At 39.0% G+C, this 24,345-nt stretch overlaps 1 protein-coding gene across 1 annotated transcript; it reads right to left on the reverse strand.

Moving 5' to 3' along the window:
* Positions 1–523: 523 nt before the first annotated feature.
* Positions 524–23,123, reverse strand: tmem200ca (transmembrane protein 200C, genome duplicate a). The gene is made up of 2 exons (XM_058389086.1): positions 22,238–23,123; positions 524–8,746 (listed from the first exon to the last, which is right to left on the reverse strand). Exon 2 carries the CDS (start codon positions 8,711–8,713, stop codon positions 7,100–7,102), a length of 1,614 nt encoding a protein of 537 aa, XP_058245069.1. The 5' UTR covers positions 8,714–8,746; positions 22,238–23,123; the 3' UTR covers positions 524–7,099.
* Positions 23,124–24,345: the final 1,222 nt, after the last annotated feature.

The following is a 24,345-nucleotide window of genomic DNA, read 5'->3' on the forward strand; positions in this document are numbered from 1 at the left end:
CCCTTTCAGGAAAAGAAAGACGTGAGCAAGAAAAATGAATCAGTGTTTGCAAAAGTAGTGGTAGTGATTGTACAGTCACTTTGATTGGGACAGATTCCTACTCAGCTGAGAGTAAACACAACGTACAGAAGCTCAGTGTATATTTACAATATCTGATGTTAGCATATGATTGAACAGGCCATGCAATTATAATGACATGATCAGGCATAACATTATGAGCATGAGAGGTGAAGTGAATAACACTGATGATCTCCTCATCATGGCACCTGTTAGTGGGTGGGATATATTAGGCGGCAAGTGAACATTTAGTCCTCAAAGTTGATGTGTTAGAAGCAGGAAAAATGGGCAAGCGTAAGGATTTGAGCGAGTTTGACAAGGACCAAATTGTGATTGCTAGATGACTGGATCAGAGCATCTCCAAAACTGCAGCTCTTGTGGGGTGTTCCCGGTCTGCAGAGATCAGTATCTATCAAAAGTGGTCTAATAAAGGAACAGTGGTGAACCGGTGACAGGGTCATGGACGGCCAAGGCTTATTGATGGACGTGGGGAGCGAAGGCTGGCCCGTGTGATCCGATCCAACAGACGAGCTACTGTTGCTCAAATTGCTGAAGAAGTTAATGCTGGTTCTGATGACAGAATACACAGTGCATGATGGGTCAGGGTTGTTTTGGCAGCAAAAGGGGGACCAACACAATACTAGGCAGGTGGTCATAATGTTATGCCTGATCGGTGTACTGTATATGAATGTTACGGCTTATGTGAGTGAAATAATAGAGGATCTCTTCTCTTGTCATGTTAGTGAAAAACATATCCTTGTAAAGCACTTTATTTATCATAGCACTCTTGTTCCTCATGAAGAGGATGCTGAAGTATGAACGTTTGCATAAACATCTATTGTACCATGTGTAATAGCATCCAGACCATGAAGTGTATTTTCAGTGCTATGTATGATAAGAATTGAGATGTGATTTTCCAGTACATCCAGCCTGATGAATTATTATAATAAGAATTATTATACATGCAAATGTGGAGTGCTTTGATTTCAATGATGTAGGTTTTGCATATATAGTGCGTCTATTAAAAGCAGAAAATCAAACTACTTCAATGCCAAAAAACATCAGAGCTATTAATCTAGATGTCTAATGGACGTGGGTGGACGCAGGTTTGTGTTGGATCACAGTGTAGCCTGTAGACTGAACCCGAAAGTCTGACCTGAAAGCGTTTGGATTTGATAACAGTTCAGATTGAGAACATGACTGGATACACACATTCACTCTGCATTTATAGACAGAGGTGAAGAAATGTCTGCTTTCTTCCTCAGACAGACAGCTGATTCACAGACAATAGTCAGTCAACATGACAATGCTAAAATGATATGAAAAAGAATAGTTTGTGTTGCAGAGCAACCTCCGGCAGCATAGCATCTGTCCTTTTTGGATAATATAATTTCAGTAAGAGTAAAGTGAAGAAACACACAGTAGTGCCATAGAGAACACTGGTACAGAGGTAATTTTGTATCATTATCTCCTCAGCTGCTAGGTTTAGCTTTTTAGATATTTTAGATTAGACAGCTACGTTTGGAGTCTATTAATGAATATATCTAGGGGACTGTTATACAGAGTGGCACAAAATATATATATATAAACACAAATCAGCCATAATATTAAATATAATATTAAAGTCACCTGCCTAATTGTGAAGTCCCCTTTGTGCTGCCAAAGCAGAAGAAGAAGCCTTTATTTTTGTCACATAAACACTGTGCAGGCATAACATTATGACCACCAGCCTAATATTGTGTTGGTCCGAGCTTTTGCTGGCAAAACAGCCCTGACCTGTTGAGGCATGGACTCCACAATCCACTAGATTGATAGATACTGACCACTGCAGACTGGGAACACCGCACAAGAGCTGCAGTTTCGGAGATCCATCACAATGTGGCCTTTGTCAAACTCGATCAAATCCTTACTCTTGCCCATTTTTCCTGCTTCTAACACATCAACTAAATGTTCACTTGCTGCCTAATATATCCCACCCACAAACAGGTGCCATGATGAGGAGATAATCAGTGTTATTCACTTCACCTCTCACTGCTCAGAATGTTATGGTTGATTGGTGTACATTACAGCACAGTCAAATTCTTTCTTTGCATATCCCAGCTTTGGATGTTGGGGTCAGAGTGCAGGGTCAGCCATGATGCAGTGCCCGTGGAGCAGAGAGGGTTAAGGGCCTTGCTCACGGGCCCTAAGCTCTGACCTGTTAAAGCATGGACTGCACAAGACATCTGAAGATGTGCTGTGGTATCAGAAAGTTTAGCAACAGATGCTTTAAGTCCTGTAAGCTGTGAGGTGAGATCATCCCACAGATGCTGAATTAGATTGGCAGTTAGGGAATCTGGAGGGTATTAACTTTTTCTGTTATTTGTGCTACAATTGCACTTCTTTGGGATCAGATGGGTTAACCTTCACTCCACACATGAATCTGTGAGCCTTGGATGTCTATGATCCTGCCACCAATTCACTTGTTGTCCTTGCTTGAACCACCAGTTGAATTTAGTTGGTTTAGAGAAGCTAACCATCATAATATGGCCAATGTCAAACTCGCCTAGATTCTTATGCTTACCCATTTTGTCTTGCTTTCAACTTTGAGAACTATAACCCTTGACAAGTTTCACTGTAATGAAATAAACAAGAATATCACTTGAGCAAAATATCTAGAGTCTCAGCACTGAAATTTAAAGATTCCGAGAAAGTGTGACCGAGAGGAAAAATAACAGAGAGAGCAAGACAATCAGGGGGGACAGAAGAGACATTATATACTAAAGAGTGAGAGAGAGAGAGAGAGAGAGAGAGAGAGAAAGAGAGAGAGAGAGAGAGAGAGAGAGATAGACAGATTCCAACAGAGTCCAAGTGAGAGTGGTGAAGGCTTCATGGGAAGAGTAGATTCCTGTAACTAGTTTTGGCTGTGATAAAGGTCATCTACACCTGAGTGCCTGCTGTAGCTATACCTGTATGACAGAGAAAAATAGTAAGAGATAGTAAGGAAAGATAAATAGAGGGTAAACAATGGCTGAACATTTATTACACAGCGGAAGGAGAAAGATGCAGAGATAGTGACAAAGAAAATATAATATAGAAATATAAATACAGAATTAATTGCTTAATTCCAATGAAATTTTGTGCATTTAAGTTTCCTAGATTCCAAAATGTATATTATTTTCCCAGAATTAGATCAGCAGTATAAATTTGTTTTTAGTTCACTTACTTTTTGCAATAATTGTGCTTATATACTATACTAGCTTAAAGTAGAACTGATGGACACATTAATTCATTCATCTTCAGAGAGCACTTTATTCTGCTCAGGGTTGCAGTGGATCCTGAGCATATCCCAGTAGATTCTCCTAGGCACAAGGCAGGATACACCCTGGACTGGACAACAGTCCATTACAGAGCACCCACCCACACACACACACACACACAATAGAAATCCACCTACTGGCATGTTTTTGGGAGATGGGAGGAAACCAGAAAACCCAGAGCAATCTTATGCAAACAGAGATAACATAAGAATAGGAAGAGCATAAAAACTCTGCAGACAGCAACCTAAGTCCAGGATCGAACACGGACCTTGAAACTGTGAGAGAGCAAAGCTATCAGCTGCATCATAAACAAATTCAATGCACGACTTATTTTCAGTGATAAATCAGAACTGATATAAAGGCTTATGTCCAAGTGTTTTTGTTTAGAGGCATAAGGAATATATGAGTCACTGAATGATACACAGAAAGCTATTTGTTTGTACTGCTCTTGTTTCCTCCCTCTCTCTCTCTCCATATTTATCTACAATATGCTGATATTTAAGTATGTATTTAGGCCAGTGTTACTCCAGTGATTTTACCCCACTTGTTCAGTTGTTGTGAGACCATGGCATGAATAAAAGGTAAAAAAAATAATAACACCACAGTTTGGACAACAAGTATGGCTGTTTAGAAGAAAACAAAAACCTAATTTAAACCACTGCATGGTGTATTAGTCAAGGCTATGAGCCCTCCTGGGCTGAACGTTACACACAACTTTGAAATGATATTAAATGGCTCTTTTAAATAGCAGAACACAACACGGAGCATAGCATTTCCCTTAAAACCTGGCTATAAATTTAGCAAATGTTTTCAATCCATGTGAATATAAACTAACGGTCAGCGCTTAACAGCTGTACTGAAGCCTTCAGTAAAACAGATGCCAAAGATGATCATTTCTGTGACTTTATTTGTTGTTTAGCGCACTAATAGTTTAGCATTTTCTGCTCCAGAGGGTGTTAAATGAAGTGTGAGGAAACATGAGATTTGATGAAGCATCTTAAAGTCAAAATTATGTGCTACACAAAATAATGACCAACAAGCATACTGATGTAAGATTAAAACCAACTATTAGGCTAGAAGAATGGACCTTAGTTATTAATGCTTAGCATCAGATGGGGTTATAAAATGTCAAATCCAGCCTACGTGATAGAGCTGTGATATCAGAACATTCTGGATGTGACCTTGACTGGAACTTGGCATACCAAAAGGACTAACCTTTTGCCATCTTCTTCAGAACTGTCTACAGGACACAGCTCAGCGTTTTCAACACCAAAAACAATGATTCAATAATCTAAAAATAAGCACAAAGTGTTTAGATTTTGTGTTTTATTCAGGTCAGGGTGGTCCTAGTAGATCCTGAGACAATGAGATACAAGACAGACACACACCCTGAATAGGAAAATTAATCCACTGCTGAGCAAAACACACACATTTACACCTAGGGGCAATTTAGTGTAGGCAGTGCACCTAACGGCGTGTTTGTGGACAGGAGGAGAACACAGGAAGAAGATCACACAGAGCACCAGATCTCCACACACACAGTAACCCAAGCTCAGTATCAAACCCTAGAGCTGTGTGTTCATATAATGAGATTATGGCATCATTATTTCACAGAAAACAAGAGATATGGTAAATAAACCATGAAAGATACATGTTAAGCTGTTTCCTTATAATGGGTTTATACGAAAAAGAAAACAGTTAACATTAAAACTATTGTACATGTGAGTGATTTGTTGCTTGATCATCATTTTTGTACATATTAACATTTTAGATTCTCCTTAAATCAATTGCTATAATCATATTTAGTTTAATTAGCCCGAGTTTACAATCTGTATGTCATGCACCATGTCTATATACAAACTATTTAATATATGTATTGTAAACTAAAACTGCTATGTTAAATATATGTTTTTTTTCATGCATGAAGCTAGCATGGGCCATAAGCATGAGTATTTCATCATAATCTAAATCCATCATATCTCGTTTGATCAGTAATTATTCTCTCATTTCTATTAAAATCTGGGGAGATGAGACCGGTAAGTGGATAAAAACTGATTGCAGAAAAGTGTAATCTGCACGCATCAGAAAACAGAGGGCTTTTAATGCATTGCTCATACACTGACCAGGCATAACATTATGACCACCTGCTTAATATTGTGTTGGTCCTCCTTTTGCTGTTAAAACTGCCCTGACCCATCATGCACTGTGTATTCTGACACCTTTCTATCGGAATCAGCATTAACTTCCTCAGCAATTTGAGCAACAGTAACTCGTCTGTTGGGTCGGATCACACGGGCCAGCCTTCGATCCCCACGTGCATCAGTGAGCCTTGTCCACCCATGACCCTGTCACCAGTTCACCACTGTTCCTTCCTTGGACCACTTTTGATAGATACTGACCACAGCAGACCGGGAACACCCCACAAGAGCTGCAGTTTTGTAGCTGCTCTGATCCAGTGGTCTAGCCATCACAATTTGGTCCTTGTCAAACTCGCTCAAATCCTTACGCTTGCCCATTTTTCCTGCTTCTAACACATCAACTTTGTGGACAAAATGTTCATTTGCTGCCTAATATATCCCACCCGCTAACAGGTGCCATGATGAGGAGATCATCAACCAGTGTTATTCACTTCACCTCTCAGTGCTCATAATGTTATGCCTGATCGGTGTATTAAAGCAATGCATATAAGTCTATATGCATTGCTTTAATATATTGTAAAATCAGGTTAAACCTGAATGTCGTGTGTTGGTGTTTCAATAGCAAAATCTCAAAGACTACTTTGACATCAGTTTCATTATTCTAGTTTATATTTCAGAAAATACTGCAATATATGAAGATTGTGATTGTTTTTTGTTTTGTTTTTGATACAAGGAACACTGATTTGAGATGGCATGGTTCAACATATTCTATGGAATTATACATTTATAATCAGTTACAAAAACACTTTCAGGAACACTCCAAAGGAATTGGGATGGTTTGAATAGATGTTTATGATTCTGATAATGATTCATTGTGCTAGAGGGTGGACTTAGTTCAGAATTCAGGCACAAAGCATTACAGCCATTTCTAAACAGGCAAGACGTCTAAAAAGAAACATACAGTCGTAATAAAAACTCTTCTTCCCCAGTCAAATGCAAACATAATGCGTCTCCAACAGGCAGATGACAATTCAAATAAGATATTGCTATGTATTCAGTCAAACCTTTAAAATTAATCTGGTTAAAAAAAAGTGCAAGGACACTACAGTATAAAATACATGCTGTTGATACAGCAACTCCTCATTAAACTGACTAGAAAGAAACACACTGGTGGACAGGTGGAACAGCCACATAGCTTTTTTTCTACTGTAAATACAAAAATGAAACCTTGTAGAGATGTGCTACCACACTTCAAAACTTTTTTTTTTTGTTTCTTTTTTGTTGTTTTTTGTTGTTTTTTCTGCTTTTCCTCATTTTTGCTTTGCTTATTAAATAGCAATTATAAATGTTCCCGGCATGCCAGCATGTTTTCAACGCTGTTCTCTGCAATGCAAGTTTTTTTTTCATTCTTAGTCTGGGAATTGCATTGAATGCAATTCCAAAGAAAGAAAGATAATATATTCATTAGTACCCAAGGCTGTACAGCAAGTTAATGTATCCATTTTTACTGTAAGAGCAAAAGGGGAAATATCCATTGCTGTAATGACTTTAGTATGTAATGTGTCTATTAAACCTCAAGTTCACTGATTTAATCCAGTGGCTCAGTTAGAGTTCTACACTCTCTATTTCCAGGTCCTCTAAGGTCGTGTCTGACTGGGAAATCATCACCAGTTTTTCCTTGTTTGAGTACCGTCTGATCATGCCATGCTCAGGCTCATCAGAAGCACCTTCCTCCAGGACAAGAGGACTTTTTGAAACTTGCCCTTTAGACAAAAGTTCAGAAGAACTCCCACGACTAAAACTTGTCACATCAGTGGACTCAAAAGACTCCCCTCCAAGACCCTCAAGTTTGATATAACCCCCACTGCTCAGGCCCTCCAATCGAGGACAGCTACGTCGCCTGGTTCGCTCCATGTGCCGGTCCACAGGGGTGGATGGGCAGATTCCCAAGTCAATGGACCTGGAGTAGTCAGATAGGGCACTTAAGGACAGGTGAGAGCCTGTCACTTTAGGGCCAGGGGATGCAGGAAGGAGTTGTACCCGAGAGCCTTCAAGGGAGAGGTGTGGCATCTCTTGCAGGCTGTCGCAACCCTTATAAACTTCCACTGAGTCCTGGGAAAGAATGGTTCGGTTTTGAGGAGTCTTCACTTTGGCTTTGGTGATGCTCCCTGATGCAGCTAGAGACTCCAAGCAATGACGAATAGCATCTGAATCCAGATATTCACTTCTGATCTCCCCGGTTTTATCTGAACCCCTTCTGTTTCCTGCTGTCCTGTGGTTAAGTCTGATCAATGGTAGCGTGAACGCATTGACTGAGGAGGTCACAATTGTTTTGGTCTCCCATTGCTTGGCCTGTGATGACTGATCCCTGCAAATGCTATACACTGTGTCTTTGATGGCAAGACTATCCAAAGGTAAGTCTTCCAGTTTGCCACTAGATGACTTTCTGGATGAGGGGAGGCTGTCCGGGTCCTGTTTGAAAGAGCCTGAAGATGGCCATGAGCCTTTTGCTAGCATAGCAGCATTGTATACAGAACTTGGATTGCCTTCTAACCCCTTTGATTGCATATAGTTCACAAATCCATTGAGTGAAGCATTGTCCTTGGATCGCAAACTGTGAATATCAATAACAGTTGAATAAATGTCCCTAAGGTTAATGATTTTTGTCTTTTTGTCCCTGTTTTCATGCAGCACTGCATTAGCACAAATGAACAGGAAGATACCAATGCCCATAATCAATGGCCCAAACACTTTTAGTTTGTCTGAATGTAAGTGTCTGTTTAAAAACTCAGCAAAGACACCTAACTTTGGCGATTCCTCAGTTGTGGTATTAGTATGATTAGAGCTTAGATCATCTTTATCCAGCTGATAAATAAGCTTAACACTAGTGGTCCAGTTCACTGCTCTGGGTCCTCCTCTGTCATCAGTCCGGGCTGGTTTCTGTAAGCCTTTAACTGCGAGCAGTCCCGGGTAAAGCGGACTTCCTTTAGGCCAGTAGCCTAATACGGCCAAGGCAATCCCAACCAGCAGGACAATAATGCCCAGTGCAGCAATCAGCCCAGAGATTGAACAGAGCTTCAATTTGCCCTTCACCACCACCACCTCATTCTTTCGCTTCTTTTTGGCTTTTCTCTTGCGCTTGTTCTCTGCGCGGTTTTTGGCACGGAGAGAATCTTGACGTCTTGCTGAGATGCGCAGGAGGCCTCCAGTAGCAATCATGATGAGGCCTGGACTAGTGATCAACTAATCATCCTGCATTTGACAGAAAAACAGAGCAAAAATCAGTACATCACACAGTAATCAGTATTCAGATATATACAGTAAACATCAGTAGCATACAGTAAGTTCAAGTAAACTGACAGGTAAATTTAATCTATTTTATATATAACTTAAGTCCTAACACAGAAGCATATATACACTATGGCCCAATGTTTGTGAACATCTGACAATCACAGTCTTCCCCAAAACAGTTGTTGCTACAAAGTTGGAAGGATGCAAGTGAAAATGATGTCTTTGTATGCTGTAGAGCTAAGAGTTTTCCAGCATCTTCCAGCATGACAATGCCCCTGTGCACAAATTGAGGTCCATGAAGACATGGTTTGCCAAAGTTGGAGTGGAAAAACTCAAGTATCCTGCACAGAGCCCTGACCTCAACCCCTGTAAGCACTTATGGGATGAAATGGTCTACTGACTGTGTGCCAGGCCTAATGTTCACCTGACATCAGCACCTGACCTCATTAATGCTCTTATAGCTGACTGGATAAATCCCTACAGCCATGCTCTGAACTCTAGTGGAAAGCTTTCCCAGAAGAGTACAACAAAGATGTTCACAAGCACATATTGGTGTGATGGTCAGCTGTCACAAACTTTTGGCCATATAGTGTATAAAGCAATCCCAACTGACAGAGACACACTTTCAATCATTTATTAAAAACAAAATAATAAACATAACCACAGCAGTAATTTATACACATAAAGTATAGTGGTTTAACTGCAGGGTAACACAGAGAACAAGCAATTATAAAGAAAGCAAGACTGTATATTATAGCATGGAACAACAACAACAACAACAACAACAAAAATAATAATAATAATAATTTCTTAGAGAATAGATTAATATAGTGTCACGCTATGCTTTTATTCCTTCAGTCAAGGTGATTGTTAACTGATGTCTGCATACAATTTGATTATTAAAGGTGTGTGTTCATTTACCTAGCTTAAAAGCTTTACTGTATCATATATTTCTGAATCATATTCAGTTGTGAGAACTCCATATCATTCATTTATCTTCTGTAATTGCTTTATTGTGGACAGCGTGGCTTGGTAGATCCATAGCCTATGCTGGGAACATGAAGCAAGAGGCGGGAATACACTCTAAATGCGAGACCAGGAGACCATTGCAGAGCACCATGAATACACATGCATACATGCATACATTCAGAGGGATGTAACCCATGGTAATATGTAGAAGGCAAATGGCAAATTTATATATATATATATATATATATATATATATATGTATGCTGTGTACATATTATATTATAAAAGCCAAAAAGAAGCGAAAGAATGGTGGTGGTGAAGGGCAAATTGAAGCTCTGTTCAATCTCTGGGCTGATTGCTGCACTGGGCATTATTGTCCTGCTGGTTGGGATTGCCTTGGCCGTATTAGGCTACTGGCCTAAAGGTAGTCCGCTTTACCCAGTTAAAGGCTTACAGAAACCAGCCCGGACTGATGACAGAGGAGGACCCAGAGCAGTGAACTGGACCACTAGTGTTAAGCTTATTTATCAGCTGGATGATAAAATAGTAATAGTAATATATAGTAATAGTAATTGTAATAGTATCAAATCAGTCCTAGTATTGGTAGAGGGAGGGATCTCACTACTTTAGATAAATGATATCTGAAAAGGCATGCTAACTGACCAGATGGGAAGAAATCTGTTCATTTAGTTTGTTAATGTGAGGGCTAACAGAGGCATTGTCACTATGAATGTGTGTGTGCGTGTGTGCAGTGTAGTGACATGGTATCTCATGCAGACCAGGAGAGAGAGCCAGATTAGCAGCTGTGTGTGGGAGCCCAGGAGAGCACTTACACTCTGCCACCCAGACAGATGTGTCTGCACACATGATGTAATGTGCAACCACAAACTACGGAGACACAAAAGTGATGGCCTTCTCCGTGCCCTTCAGAAAAGTGACAAATTATGTGAAATGTTCTAATACGGTTCCTGGAAATATTGTGCTTTAGGAGAGGTAATACTTCACATACAATTGGAATTCTGGAGAGATGGAGTTTTTAATCCTAAATAATTTCACATCACATAATAACACCCATATTTTCATCATCATGGAACAAGTGCAAAAATAAGGCATGAGATCCTAGTGATTTACACACACACACACACACACACCATATGGCAGTAGTGCAATGCATAAAATCATGCAGATGCAGGTGAAGAGATTCAGTTATGATCAAATCAAATATCAGATCTAGAAAAAATACAACTAAAAAAAGGAAAATTCAGTAACTTTAACTGTGGCTGGTGCAAGAATCGCTGGTGTGTGTGTTTCAGAAACCGCTGCTCTAATGGGATTTTCACACACAACAGTCTCTAGAGTTTACACTGAACAGTGTGAAAAACAGAAAACATCCAGTGAGCGGGAAATCTGTGGGCAGAAATGCCTTGTTGATAAGAGATGTGCCAGGAAGTCTATGGTAACTCAAACAACCATTTTTTACAGCTGTGCTGAGCAGAAAAGCATCTCCGAATGCATAACACGTCAAACACTGAGCTGGATGGGCTACAACAGCATAAAACTACAACCAGATTCCACTCCTGTCAGCCAATTACAGGAACCTGGGGCTACAGTGGACACCTAGAGGCTCAACCAAACTGGACAGTTCTAGATATTTTTTAAAGGTAATGTATATAGATGATATATAAACCTTTTCTATATAGAGACTAGTTTAAAATATTACATGCTGATGTGACGCCGAAACAAATCAACTCCATTTTCTCCTTTAAAAAATATTCAAAACCTTCTTGCGTACTTTTTTTGGGGGGTCTTCAGTCATGTATTGTATTGTTTATATTTGCTCATTCTTTGACTTTCTGATAGTTTTGTCGGACGATTCTGTGAATTATATGATGTTCCGAGTATAATGTCATGTCAACATTTCAAAGTGAATGATCTCAAACAAAATGTAAAAATACCACTGCACCACTGTGAATTCTGAATGTCACTTCCCCTGTTGCGCCACTCCACCCATGCTAGGGCATACACATTCATTTCTTCTGACTATAAAAATAGCAGCTGGATACAAGTGGGAAAGAGCTGCCTTTATCCATACAAATTAGCAATGAACTGTCATTACAGCAGCAAATAACGTTTGCGACCAGCATGAAAATAGACCCAGTAGAACGAAAAGAGGCCACCAAGGCACATGAAACAACCGAAAGAGCAGCGTTGTGGCAGTGTATACTGCGGGAATGAAGATATGCGTGAAAGAGAATGCATTTCAGATTGACCAAAGCACAATAAAGCTAGCAAAAGTCATGGAAGTGTTGGCATCTTTAAGCGGAAACAGGGAGAGAAATAAAGCTTTGTACTGGCTCTCTAGGAACCTCTTACTACAGATTGCTTTTGTGAGCCAAGTAACAGCACATCAGGGATATCCAAACCTGCCTGTTCTCATTCATCACCTTTAGCCTGAAGTCAACAAGTCAAAACTCTGAGAATCTACATCAGTAATCTGTGACTGACCAAACACAGAGATGAGGCTGTCTTTTTATATTTCTCAAAATAACACTACACACAGTCCTTTAAAATGAGCATTATAACCCAAAGAAAAAACAGGTTATAGTATTAATGTGGATCACTGAGTAATGAATATAGTTAATATGCAAAGGGATCAAATCAAATATACAAAATGAAGAGGATTAACAGGCTTTTTGCTAGTTAACTAGCTAGCTCGGTATAATGGACTTTACAAAGTGGCTTCATTGTTTGGTTTGGGACATTTATTTTACCTCCTATATAACATCTACAACAGTTTTAGCTTGTTAGTTTTTTTTTTTAATGCTATATAGATTTTGCTAATCAGATCTGTTGGTTTTGCTAATCATGGCTTGTCCTCTAGCAGGCTGTTTCCATATCTGCATACGGAAATACATACAGGATACATAAAGAGTGTGTTAGCATTAATTTCAGTACAGTTGGAGTGCTGTATACAGTGCTTGTGTCATTTACATTCTCATTTACAGTATTGGCAAGCGTTCTAACCCGAAACGATTTGCTTTATAGTTTTCATCATAATATATCCTTATGCTAGTACAAACAGGTCAGGGTGTAAAGACTACTCCTGATCTGTACTAGATTTTAGTATTTCTAGACAGTAGAGTATAGGATTGAGGTTCTGAGGTTTTATTTATAGATGAATTTCATTCCTCGTTGTTGTGGTGTAAGAGTAGTGCTGTCATTAACTCTGACATTAACCCCGAATGCTCCCCATTTCTTGTTTTTGCGTTGGCCAGGGACCAAGTTTAATGAGAGAGAAAAATCTTTTAGCTAAGTGTTCTTATTATTTCCTTGGGGTTTTTAAAAACACAGTGTTCCCATGCAAAGTATCTGTCTGAAGAGATAAAAAAAAATCATATGACTAATCCCCAATCTCTAATTTTGTGGTTATAAAGGATTTCAAATTATATGTCAAATATAGACATATATGGAAATATACAAATATATATCACAACAAATTGAAATTCTTATCTGAAACACACAGAGGATAGATAAATGAGCTTTTCTTAAACAACATCTGGTTGACAAACAGATGGCTGAAAAGATACCTGGAGCTCCAGCTAATGACAACAGACATCTTGGATCACACAGAGGCTCAGATGAGCAATTTCATCTCTCTCTAATTTCCTAAACTATCAGAGACAACAGAACAACATTAGATATGTTTTGAAATATGTTCAATTTAGTAGAGAGTTTACTTAGTCTACTTTCACTTTTTTGCTTTGTTTTGTATCTTCTTATAGAACTATATATATATATATATATATATATATATATATATATATATATATATATATATATACACACACACACACATCAGGCATAACATTATGACCACCTGCCTAATATTGTGTTTGCTGCTAAACCAGTCATGCACTGTGTATTCTGACACCATTCTATCAGAACCAGCATTAACTTCTTCAGTAATTTGAGCAACAGTAGCTCATCTGTTGGATCGGATCACACGGGCCATCCTTCACTCCCCACATGGATCAATGAGCCTTGGCCGCCCATGACCCTGTCGTCGGTTCATCACTGTTGCTTCCTTGGACCACTTTTGATAGATACTGACCACTGCAGACCGGGAACACCGCACTATACATCATCTAGCAATCACAATTTGGCCCTTGTTAAACTCGCTTAAATCCTTATATACAATAATAATAATCCCTAATACAATATTTTTTACATATATATATATATATATATATATATATATATATATATATATATGAATCTAGATGTTCTTTCATAATAAATTAATGTAATGGTGCTTCTGTAGTGTGTGTGAAAATAAAGACAGTAAAATATCCTGCTATTTCTGCATGTACCAGCACGTGTAGTAGTGTTTTGATGGTTGTAATTGTATTCACTGCAAGGTTGAAATCTTTGAGTGTTCTACAGTGCACCAATATACTGACTTGGCTTTCCACGAGCAAGGTCCATCAATTCTGAAGCAGCAGAGCGACACACAGAGACACTTGTACACCCGCTCCCTTCTGAGAATATAGTGGCCATTTTTCTTAATTTGTGGTGATGAATCTACTGCCACAGTGCAGTGGTCATTAAATTCCTTTTCCCCACAAAGGAGGAAAACTTCAAAACCAAAGGGCAACATGTTACATTATTTTGTGTTCTCTTAGATCCAAATATGGACATTGGAAAAACACAGTCTATCATATCTTCTGGGTACTCCTCTTCAGCATTTTTCCTTACAGCTGGGGTTAGAGAAAAAGAGAGAGAGAGAGAGAGACCTACAAACCACCTGAAGTTGATCTCCAGGGTAAGGCTGATATATTGTTTTTTACTAGATGAATTATGGCATGGTTTTATTCCTCACAATTTATCACTCCTGTGCTTCACTATCCAGCAAGGAGGAGATGTGGAAAGTGGTACTTAAAGGCATGCATGACATCAGATATATCTTTTTATAGTCATGACTGTTAGAAAACTGTTAGAGGTGTAAAAGATAAAATCAAGCAATGGCAACACTTAGTAGCGCTCTAAAACCCAAGCTTTCCAAACAGCAACATATACTCTAAATAGACTGCTATATCTTTCTTAAAAAAGATGGATAAAGCAACATGCGGAATTACTCAGGTCAAAGCTATTAATGTACTATATTTCTACATACCAAGCAGTCATGATTATACCGAGTTCTTTTTCTGTTTTTGGTTGAAACTGTTGAAAATTTTTAAAGGTCAAGCTAACACTATCATGAAAAGGTAAAACATAAAATGTACCATCAGAGAGGATGCATTACCGCAAAAAAAAAAATCTTATAGACAATTTCTAAAAGATTATGGACCGAAGCTTTGAACATTATCTCTATATTATGTTCAGAAAAGCATATTTGTCCAGGTCTGCAACTCACAACTTTTAAATATTTTCCAGTTCTCAGTATGAGTTGTGCTGTATGGTACCACTATCACATCACTGCACCTCATACAGTCAGTTCATTTGGGTAGCACTAGCAATTGAAGGGAAACCAACAGTGTAGTAACAGGAAATAGATTTGCTGCTGCTATCACACCTGTATCTGAATCTCCCGAAGTCACATATGTATTTACCTTCATTGCTCTGCAACCCCCGATGCAGTTCTTCTGTTTAGAGTCAGGGCTACTAGATTTACATGACTTTAACACATTTTGTTGGCAGTTTTATATCATGCCTTCTTGTAGAGTAATAGTGACTGGCTCTTTTTACAAAATGCTCCATTCAGTTACAAACTACGTGATTTCTGGCATTTAGCAGACTCCATTATCCAGAGTGACTTACAGCTGATCTTATTTTTTATACAACTAAGCGATTTATAGTTTAAGAACCCTGCTTAAGGAGCCCCAGCAGTGGCAGCATGGTGGACCTGGGATTCAAACTCACATCAATGTGATCTGTGGTCCAACACCTCAACTACTAAGCTGCCACATCCTACATGATGAATTGCATTTAAAACACAGATTCATAATTTCTTTGACGTATCGTATTTGTACCTTTATTAAGCCAGTCCTAAAAAACTGCATTACATTTTTACATTAAAAAGCATTAGTACATGAATAATCATACACTAATACCTTCATATGATCTAATGATGATTTAAAATATGAACTAATCACAAACTAACGACGAGCTAACCTTAACTAAAATAAATATGTTAGTTAAATGTTTGTTAGTTAACGTATTAATTAACAAGTAGCGCTAATCTAAATCAAACATGGTCTATAAGAATTCAAGTGAATAATTTAAACTTGTATAAGTTGTCAAATTGTTGTAAATTTTCCAATGGTATGAATAAAGTGTCTATCTATCTATCTATCTATCTATCTATCTATCTATCTATCTATCTATCTATCTATCTATCTATCTATCTATCTATCTATCTATCTATCTATCTATCTATCTTTCTGTCTGTCTGTCTGTCTGTCTGTCTGTCTGTCTGTCTGTCTATTTCTCTTTCAAATCTCTATTCCCTCCATGTATTCACAGCTAAAATCAGGGTTCTATAAGCTTGTTTTCCGGTGTTTTAGTCTCAGATAGAGCATGTTTGATTTAATCTACTCCTACGTGTTAATTAACACATTATCTAACAAACATGTACTAACATGTACTTAAGGTGGTCATTATTCACGCACGAAAGACTCCCGTCGTAGTTAAGGTTAGCTCTTCATTACTTCCTGATTAGTACATGCCTTAACTCATCATTAGTTCATACGTAAGAAAGTCTTAATTCAGCTATCCGTGCATGATTATTCATGTTCAGTTATTGTAGTGTTATATAGTGTTATATATAAGTGTAAGTGTTATATATAATGTATCCAAGAAATACATTGTCTGTAACCCCGGTCTATATCCTCCTCACCGCCAAGCAAACAGCAGAGGATAAGTGTAAACAAGGTGATGAAAAGTGTCTTAGAGGGTGACATATGAATTCACAGTCGTCCTTGAGGTCAGTGACAGAGATTTATAGGTCAGAGGGATGAGCCATGCACAGCATGGATCTGAAGCATGTACATCTGACCTTGCTGATGAGCAGGCAGCAGAGCGGTGAGAGAAATCTAACGAAGTGAATTTGCATGAAAAGAGAGAGAAAAAAAATAAATAAATAATAGAGAGGGAGCTGCTATATATATGCTTGTTAATAACCCTGAAATTACAGTCCATCAAATCGAGTGAAAACATTCCCAAGTGGCATGTTGTAGATAATGGAAGTAAACATGGGTGAGGCTGACCATTCACAAACACCACAAAACAAACAGGATATTAAAAAAAAACGATATCAGCCCTAACCTTCAGTACTGATCAGAAAGCTTATTATTCAGAATCAGAATCAGAAAGAGCTTCATTACCAAGACTGTTCACTAACAAGGAATTTGACTTGGTCAGTGAAGCTTCCAGTACATACGAAAACATGACCGCAAGACACATAATAATTACAATTCGAAAAGACACAATAAAGCTTAAGGTAGAACAGACATGGTACAGATGCTATGCAAGGAATAATGCAATGTGCAGAAGGTAGGGCCATATACAGGTACACACATAGGAGTGATTGCACATTAGATAATAATGTGCACGATTATAATATCCACAGTGAAAGAAAAAAAAAAAAATCAAGAGTGTCCTTGGAGGCAGTGAACTGTTCATGAGGGAGATGGCCTGTGGGGAAAAAGCTGATCTTGTGTCTAAATGTTCGGGCGCCAGCCAGAGGGCAGCAGTTCAAAGAGGTTGTGGCCAGGGATGGCGAAGTGTGAAATGATTTTTCCTTCCTGTTTCCTCATTCTGGAAGAGTATAGTTCCTGGATTAAGTGCAGAGGATCATCAATAATCCTCTCAGCAGACCAGATTGTCTCTTGCAGGCTTCTTCAAATGTCTGATTTGATTGTATGGGTAACATGTCGTCTAGAAAAGTGAAATATACCCCTAAAGTGAACTGGTCAGCAGCTGTATATCCAAACATCAGATTATTTTGAGTGACAGAAACCAAATACATCCATCTCAACATACCACTCCCTTCACATGTGTGTATTCTAATAATGAGGCAGATCCACATGGCCCAGTGATAAGCTTATATAGAGTTTAATGAGCAGTGAAATATGCCCCAGTGAAGAACAAGATCATTAAACTAACAATTAGCCTTATTGTGCCCATTCGAAACACAAAATCTCCACACTCAGCACCCATGAGGAGGATACAGCAGCTAGCTAACTTTCACCACCAACTCAGCTGGTGAATGTTACGGTATTATGGTGCATTTTATTACAGTGAGTCATTAGCCATGAACAAGTGTGTGTCCTTGAGTTGGCACAGTGTGAACCTTTACTTTGATATGCAGTCCTCATGGATGAATAAATCAGGAAATTAAACTGTCATCTACTGAGATGGTAAAGTATAAAATTTCACTCAGCTCCCTGAATAAACTCTAAGGAGCTACATTACTTCATGTGACATGGCTTAAAGGAAATAGGATATCATTCCAGTTCCAGTTACAAGAGAAACAATGAAGGTAAAGGCATATTAGTTCACTAATTTATACATCCAAGCTGACAAATACAGACGTTAACGTTCACACTCCTTACGGCCCCTTATTATAAAACTGTAAGTGATATACATTTGGAGCATATTTTTAACAGCATGTTGTCGCAAAGCAGCTCGAGTTTAGAAGCCTTATAAGCAAGCCAAAAGGACAGTGCCAAAAGAGATGGCATGAGACAGAAACCTACAGAGAGCTTCACTGAGGACTTGAACGAGAAATCTATCCTCCTCTTGAAGGCTCTGATTAATGGGATGTTTATACTGAGCTCCTGATGAATTGTCACACTGAGAAAAAAAAGAGTTACACAGTACACATTGTGATGAATACACATCAGATACCAATTACACTGTACACTTTTACAAATAAAGGTTAGAGGGTCCCTTTGGGGAACTCTGAAAGGTTCTATGTACAGACAGGTGACTAATAAAAGAAGAACCAGTGGCTCTGTTATGCTGTGGCATTTTGCTGGCATGCTTTGGGCCCACCTGTCCCTTTAGAGGAAAGAGTGACTGCAAATCAATACAAAGTTCTTCTGAGTGATCACCTTCATACTGTGATAAAGCATTTCTATGGGAGTGGTCTCTTCCAGGATGACCTCCCCTACATTTTAGAAAATGTTTTGCTCCAGTACAAATCTCAAGACTTGTAGAAAATGAGCCAAAGTGCATTGAAAATATGCCAAGCTTTGCACACTTTATGTTATTTTAATCAGGCACCCATCTGTAACAACCTGTTTTTAGTAAAGAGTTTTAAGTAGAAGCCCTGTAGGAAGTTAAGAACCTATTACTATCCAAAGAATGCTTAAAGGGTTTAGGGATCCTCTCACGTGTGATGTTTGTAGCATAATCTAAGCAAATAAAAAAAAAAAAAAAAACAGGCATGGAGGATTAAGAGGTTATGGGCTGGATTTTCTTTGTTGGGATCAAACCTACAGTGCCCAATGAACAGCTCGTGCAGTATATAAGACAGGTCAGATTTCTAACTAAAGGAAACATATCCCAATTAAATTCATATCTCTTTCTTATAGAAGAAGAAGCCTTTCTTATTCTCGCCACAATTACATTACAGCACATATTCCAGCTGAGGAAGTTGGGGTCAGAGCACAGGGGCAGTTATGATGCAGCACCCCTGGAGGGGAGAGGGTTAAGGGCCCTGCTTAATTGATCAACAGTGGCAGCTTGGCAGTGCTGGGGCTTGAACCCCTGACCCCCCAAGCAACAACCCAGAGGTTTAACCGCTTGAGCTACCACTGACCAGCCAAGTTTTAACCGAAAAATGATTGTAGGTAAAGCTTTATGGTAACTTGGTTAGCTGGGAATGGAAATACATTAAGAGAGCAAATAAAAAAAAATAAATAAAAATCAGTGTCTATATAGTAACTCTCTGCAAACGTGCTGAACAGACAAACATCTCAGAATGCACAAGATGTCAATTCCTTAGGTGGATAGGTTGCAACAGCAGAATACCACATCAGGCTCCACTCCTGTCAGTCAAGAACAAGAATCATGAGCACAGACTCACCCAAACTGAACAGCTGGAAAAGACTGGGTGTATTTTTATCTTCAACAGTCTAGTAATGGTGAGCCTGATATTAGACAGCTGCAGGTTATGTGAAGTGAATAGCACTGATTATCTTGTTACAATGCCACCTGTCAAGGGATGTAAGTTGATGTGCTGGAAGCAGGAAAAATTGACAAGTGCAATTTTGTGACTCAAGGGATCAATTGTGATGTCTAGATGAGTGGGTAAGAGCATCTTCAAAACAGCAGGTCTTGTGGGGTGTTCTCAATATGCAGTGGTTTGTACCTACAAAAAGTGGTCCAAGGAAGAACAACCAGTGACAGACAGTGTTTGCTGTGTTTGGGGCTGTGTAGCTGCAGACCAGTCAGAGTGCCCATACTGACCCCTGTCCACTGCCGAAAGCACCTACAGCGGACATGTGAGCATCAGAACAGGACCACAGAACAGTGGTCTGATAATTTGTTTGTTTTTTTAACATCATTATGTGGACAGCTGGGTGCATGTGTGTCCCTTGCCTAGGAAAGAGATGGCACAAGAATGCACTATAGAAAGAAGGCAAGCATGGCAGAGGCAATGTGATGCTCTGGGCAACATTTCCTTGCACTTATGTTGATATTACTTTGGCACATATTACCTGCCTAAACGTTGCTGCAGACCAAGGAAACATCTTCATGGATGTGGCCTTTTTTTCAGCAAGATAATGCACCATGCTTCACTGCAGAAAAACTATTTTCCTTTCGTCAATACGTCAAAACGTCAATATTTGGGACACACTCATAATAATATGGCAGAGAAATGGTTCCTGTTCTTTTCTTTACTGGATATTGAAGCAAAGGAGTGAAAAATTGTGAAGAATAAAACCATGCCATAATTCTTCCAGCACAAAACAATCCATCAGCCCTGCTCAAAAGATCAACCTCAGGTGATTACAGGGATCAGCTACTGCTGCCATGACGCATCTCACACTCTCTCACTCAGAATTTTTGACCTTAAAAATGGCAAAGCATGCATTTTAAAGAATGACAGACTGGAAAAAATGCTCCACTTCTATTTTTAAGATGATATAGTTATCAGAGCTCTGTATCTGATATGTATTCAACACTGACATCTTCTTAATAACCGAGCCAAGTGTCTGCGGGCATCTGTTGCCAGGTTATATGAAACATCACAGATGCAGTGATGCTTGCTTTAAGACTGTGTTCACATGCATGAACTGCACCAGGTCAATCAATACAAGAGGTGTTCACAGGTAAAATGCATCAGTGGAGTAAATCAGAACAAACAGCTCTGATCCTGCACTGATTCAGAGTTTCAGGTTAGTATCAGCTCTGATACAGATTGGATTAGGGAATATGTTCACTAGGTTTTCTGCTGTAGTTGTTTTGATAGTTTGAGATTTTGTTGCAAGATAAGACTCATAACACTCCGGCTGGAACAGCACAAACCCCTCCTTTGTGGTTCACATCTCTTTAAAAGCATCTATCTACAGTATTAGTGGTTTGGGCTGCATCAAAAGTATCTGTTTTATTATTGTTTGTAATGTTCTGTTGGTCTGAATAATCTATGAGCTATTTGCTCTTCTCCACCATTTAGTGAAGTGTATCTGTGGCTCCTTAAACCTCAACAAAGACCACGAGTGCACAACACAATTACAGCAGTGTATGTTCTCGTGCATTGAGGATAACCACGATCCTGCTACTGTGGACTAATGGGACAGGGGCACATATGAACATACAGAAATGATGGATGATGATAAAATTCCCACCATGCACATGGGGAAAAAAACATCCACATAATTAACTATGTCTGTAAAGTCAACCAGAATGTGCTTTTCTGCTTCCAATGAATCAACTTACATCGTCCATCTGCATTTACTCTGCACTGGTGGAACTACAGTACACCAACACTGTGTGTGGAGAAATGATGATGTACATCTCTGAATACATTCAGACTGTTCTATAGGGTTTTTATCTTTTATACATCAGTCTAATATTTTCAAAATCAACCAAATGGAAGCAGTTTCTAATTGAAATCAGTGGTTTTGAGAGGAAATGTGGAGACAGTGGTCAGAGCATGGTCTCAGCAATTGTAGGAATTGTGTGTGTGGAAATGTATGCTCGATCACTGAGCTCACTGTTCTGTGTTTACACGCACATTTACAGTGATGTATGGAACCATACAGCCATAAATCTGAATGGCTCAGCGTGGTCCTAAAAGCCCACAATAGATGGGGAATAATTGAAATGTTAAAAATACAGATAATTGTGCTTAGGCGTCGTGACAGTATCCACAATAAAGCAACACGGGTGGAAGGGAGGAAAAATAAAATCAGTGTGTGATTAAAAAAAAAAAGAAAAGACAAATATCTGCATTTATACAGCAACGTTACTTACCGAGTGAGAATTGTGCATCAGTGTCATAGCCGAATTCAGGCGATGATCAACAAAACTTTCTGTCCGCCGAGATCATCATTTTGCGCAGTGAGGAAAAACGTGGAAACCCGCGCGTAATTCCGCATGAACAGGGAAACTGCTCGGCTCCATCCTCTTATTACCCGCAGCAGCGAATCCATCCATTCTTCTCCTCTATCCTCTTTCCCTGTGCTTGCCCCTCTGTCTACCCGTCCATCAGTCCGTCAGCACAGCGCTGTGTCCAGTCCGGAATGGAGAGTTCACAGCCAGGCGGGGTTGCCAGATTGGAGTCTCACTCCAGTTATGGTTTTGAAACCCGCCCAGGTTTTCACTAGGCTGTACACCACCCAAAGTGTAACTTATAAATCCCGTCAAGCAGCCAAAGGCAATGATTCCAGCACAATGGGATTATAAACAGGGCAGTTGATAAGGAAACAGCAACACTGCGCTCATGATCCAGCGCTCATGATGGCGGGATGCTGATGTTGCGCTGATTCGCGGCTGTTGTTGCTATGATACCGCCGTATCAGAAGAGAGAGGGAGAGAGAGAGAGAGAGAGTCAGTCCTTTTTAGAAAAGGCCAGTAGGTATTTTACACATAAAAGCAACAAGGAAGTACTTTGGGTAATGGAAGAACAAAGCGGGTCACACATTTATCGTCTTTAAATAAAATTCGTCTATATAAGTTTAATAAACAGGTTTTTGGTTTAATAATGGGAAGAAAAAAGCTGGTTTCGTGCTAGGTATGTTTACTAGTGGACTGTTAAAACATAACTGAGCATAACAGTTAAGACTTAAAACTCTAAACATTATTTTATATGTATAAAGAATTATAATAGATATAGAAATAGAACTGAGAGCCTCACAGAACCAGTGCTCAGGATAGGTTACTGTATACAGACTTAGAGATAGACATGAAAGTTAAAGTTGCCAAGAAAGTGCCACATAAATATATGGCCAAGAGTTTTTGGACATTTAACCGTCACACATGTTGAACATGTGGTTCCAGATTTATTTGTTGTTATATTAATCTTCACACTCTTGGGAAGGCTTTCTACTATATTTTAGTGTATATAAGTGTAGCTGATGAGATTTCTGACATTCAGTCACAAAAGAGGTTAAGTACTGTCAGGCAAAGGGGTAAACAATGGGTTTGAGTTCAGGGCTCTGTGCAGGTCACTCGAGTTCTTTCACACCAACCTTAAAACCATTAAAATCATGTCTTTATGGAGGTCACTTTGTGCACAAGGGGCATTGTTGTGCAAAAACAAGTTTGGGCCTCCTGGTTCCAGTAAAGGAAAAAAGAAATGGTATGGCATCCAAAGATATTATAAACAATGATGTGCTAGCAACTAAGTGGCAAAGTTGGAAGAAGGCCCACATACGGTATGGTTGAGATGGTGGGTGTCTACATTCTTTTGACCATGAAGTATACCTGGTATATCTGGATGACCAAATATTCACATCATTAAAAGAAAGGATGTTTTTTACTGTTCCGACGTTGCTGCAAGCTATATAGCATCGATCAATATGGCAATTAATCTGTTATAAGCCTCAAATAATTAGTGTGCCACAGAGCATAGTGAACGAATTACAGTAGATTTCGAATGCATTTTACATGTTATTTAAATGAATTAATCAAATGCTTCATTTAAAACCTGATTGAATGCATTACATTTTCATAGAGTAGAATATGAACATAATTACATTGTAATTTGGTACTATAAGCAGCTTAAAAGGGTCGGGATTATTCCTTTTTACTTTATACCCCATATCCTAGTTTTGAAAAAACACTACACTGTTAATATATCATTATATGTTGTAGTTGTGATGTTTAATGCTATAAAAAGCACCTTTAAATATGGTTAAAGAATATATTCATTCATTCCCAGTGAATTCCTTTATACCAGTTAGGGTTATAGATCCGGATCATATCACAGAACACTGTGTATGGGGACTGTCCATTGCAGGGCACCACACACACACACACACACACACTCCTACCTGCATATTTTTGAGAGGTGGGAGGAAACTTCCAGGAAACCCAGTAAGACACACAGACAGTAACCTGAACTCTATACTAGGGGGAAG

The sequence above is a fragment of the Hemibagrus wyckioides genome, linkage group LG01, assembly GCF_019097595.1.
Source record: "Hemibagrus wyckioides isolate EC202008001 linkage group LG01, SWU_Hwy_1.0, whole genome shotgun sequence".
Lineage (NCBI taxonomy): Eukaryota > Metazoa > Chordata > Actinopteri > Siluriformes > Bagridae > Hemibagrus > Hemibagrus wyckioides.

Coding starts and splice junctions, on each gene's coding strand:
- tmem200ca (XM_058389086.1), bottom strand. CDS start 8,713: ATGATTGCTACTGGAGGCCTCCTGCGCATCTCAGCAAGACGTCAAGAT.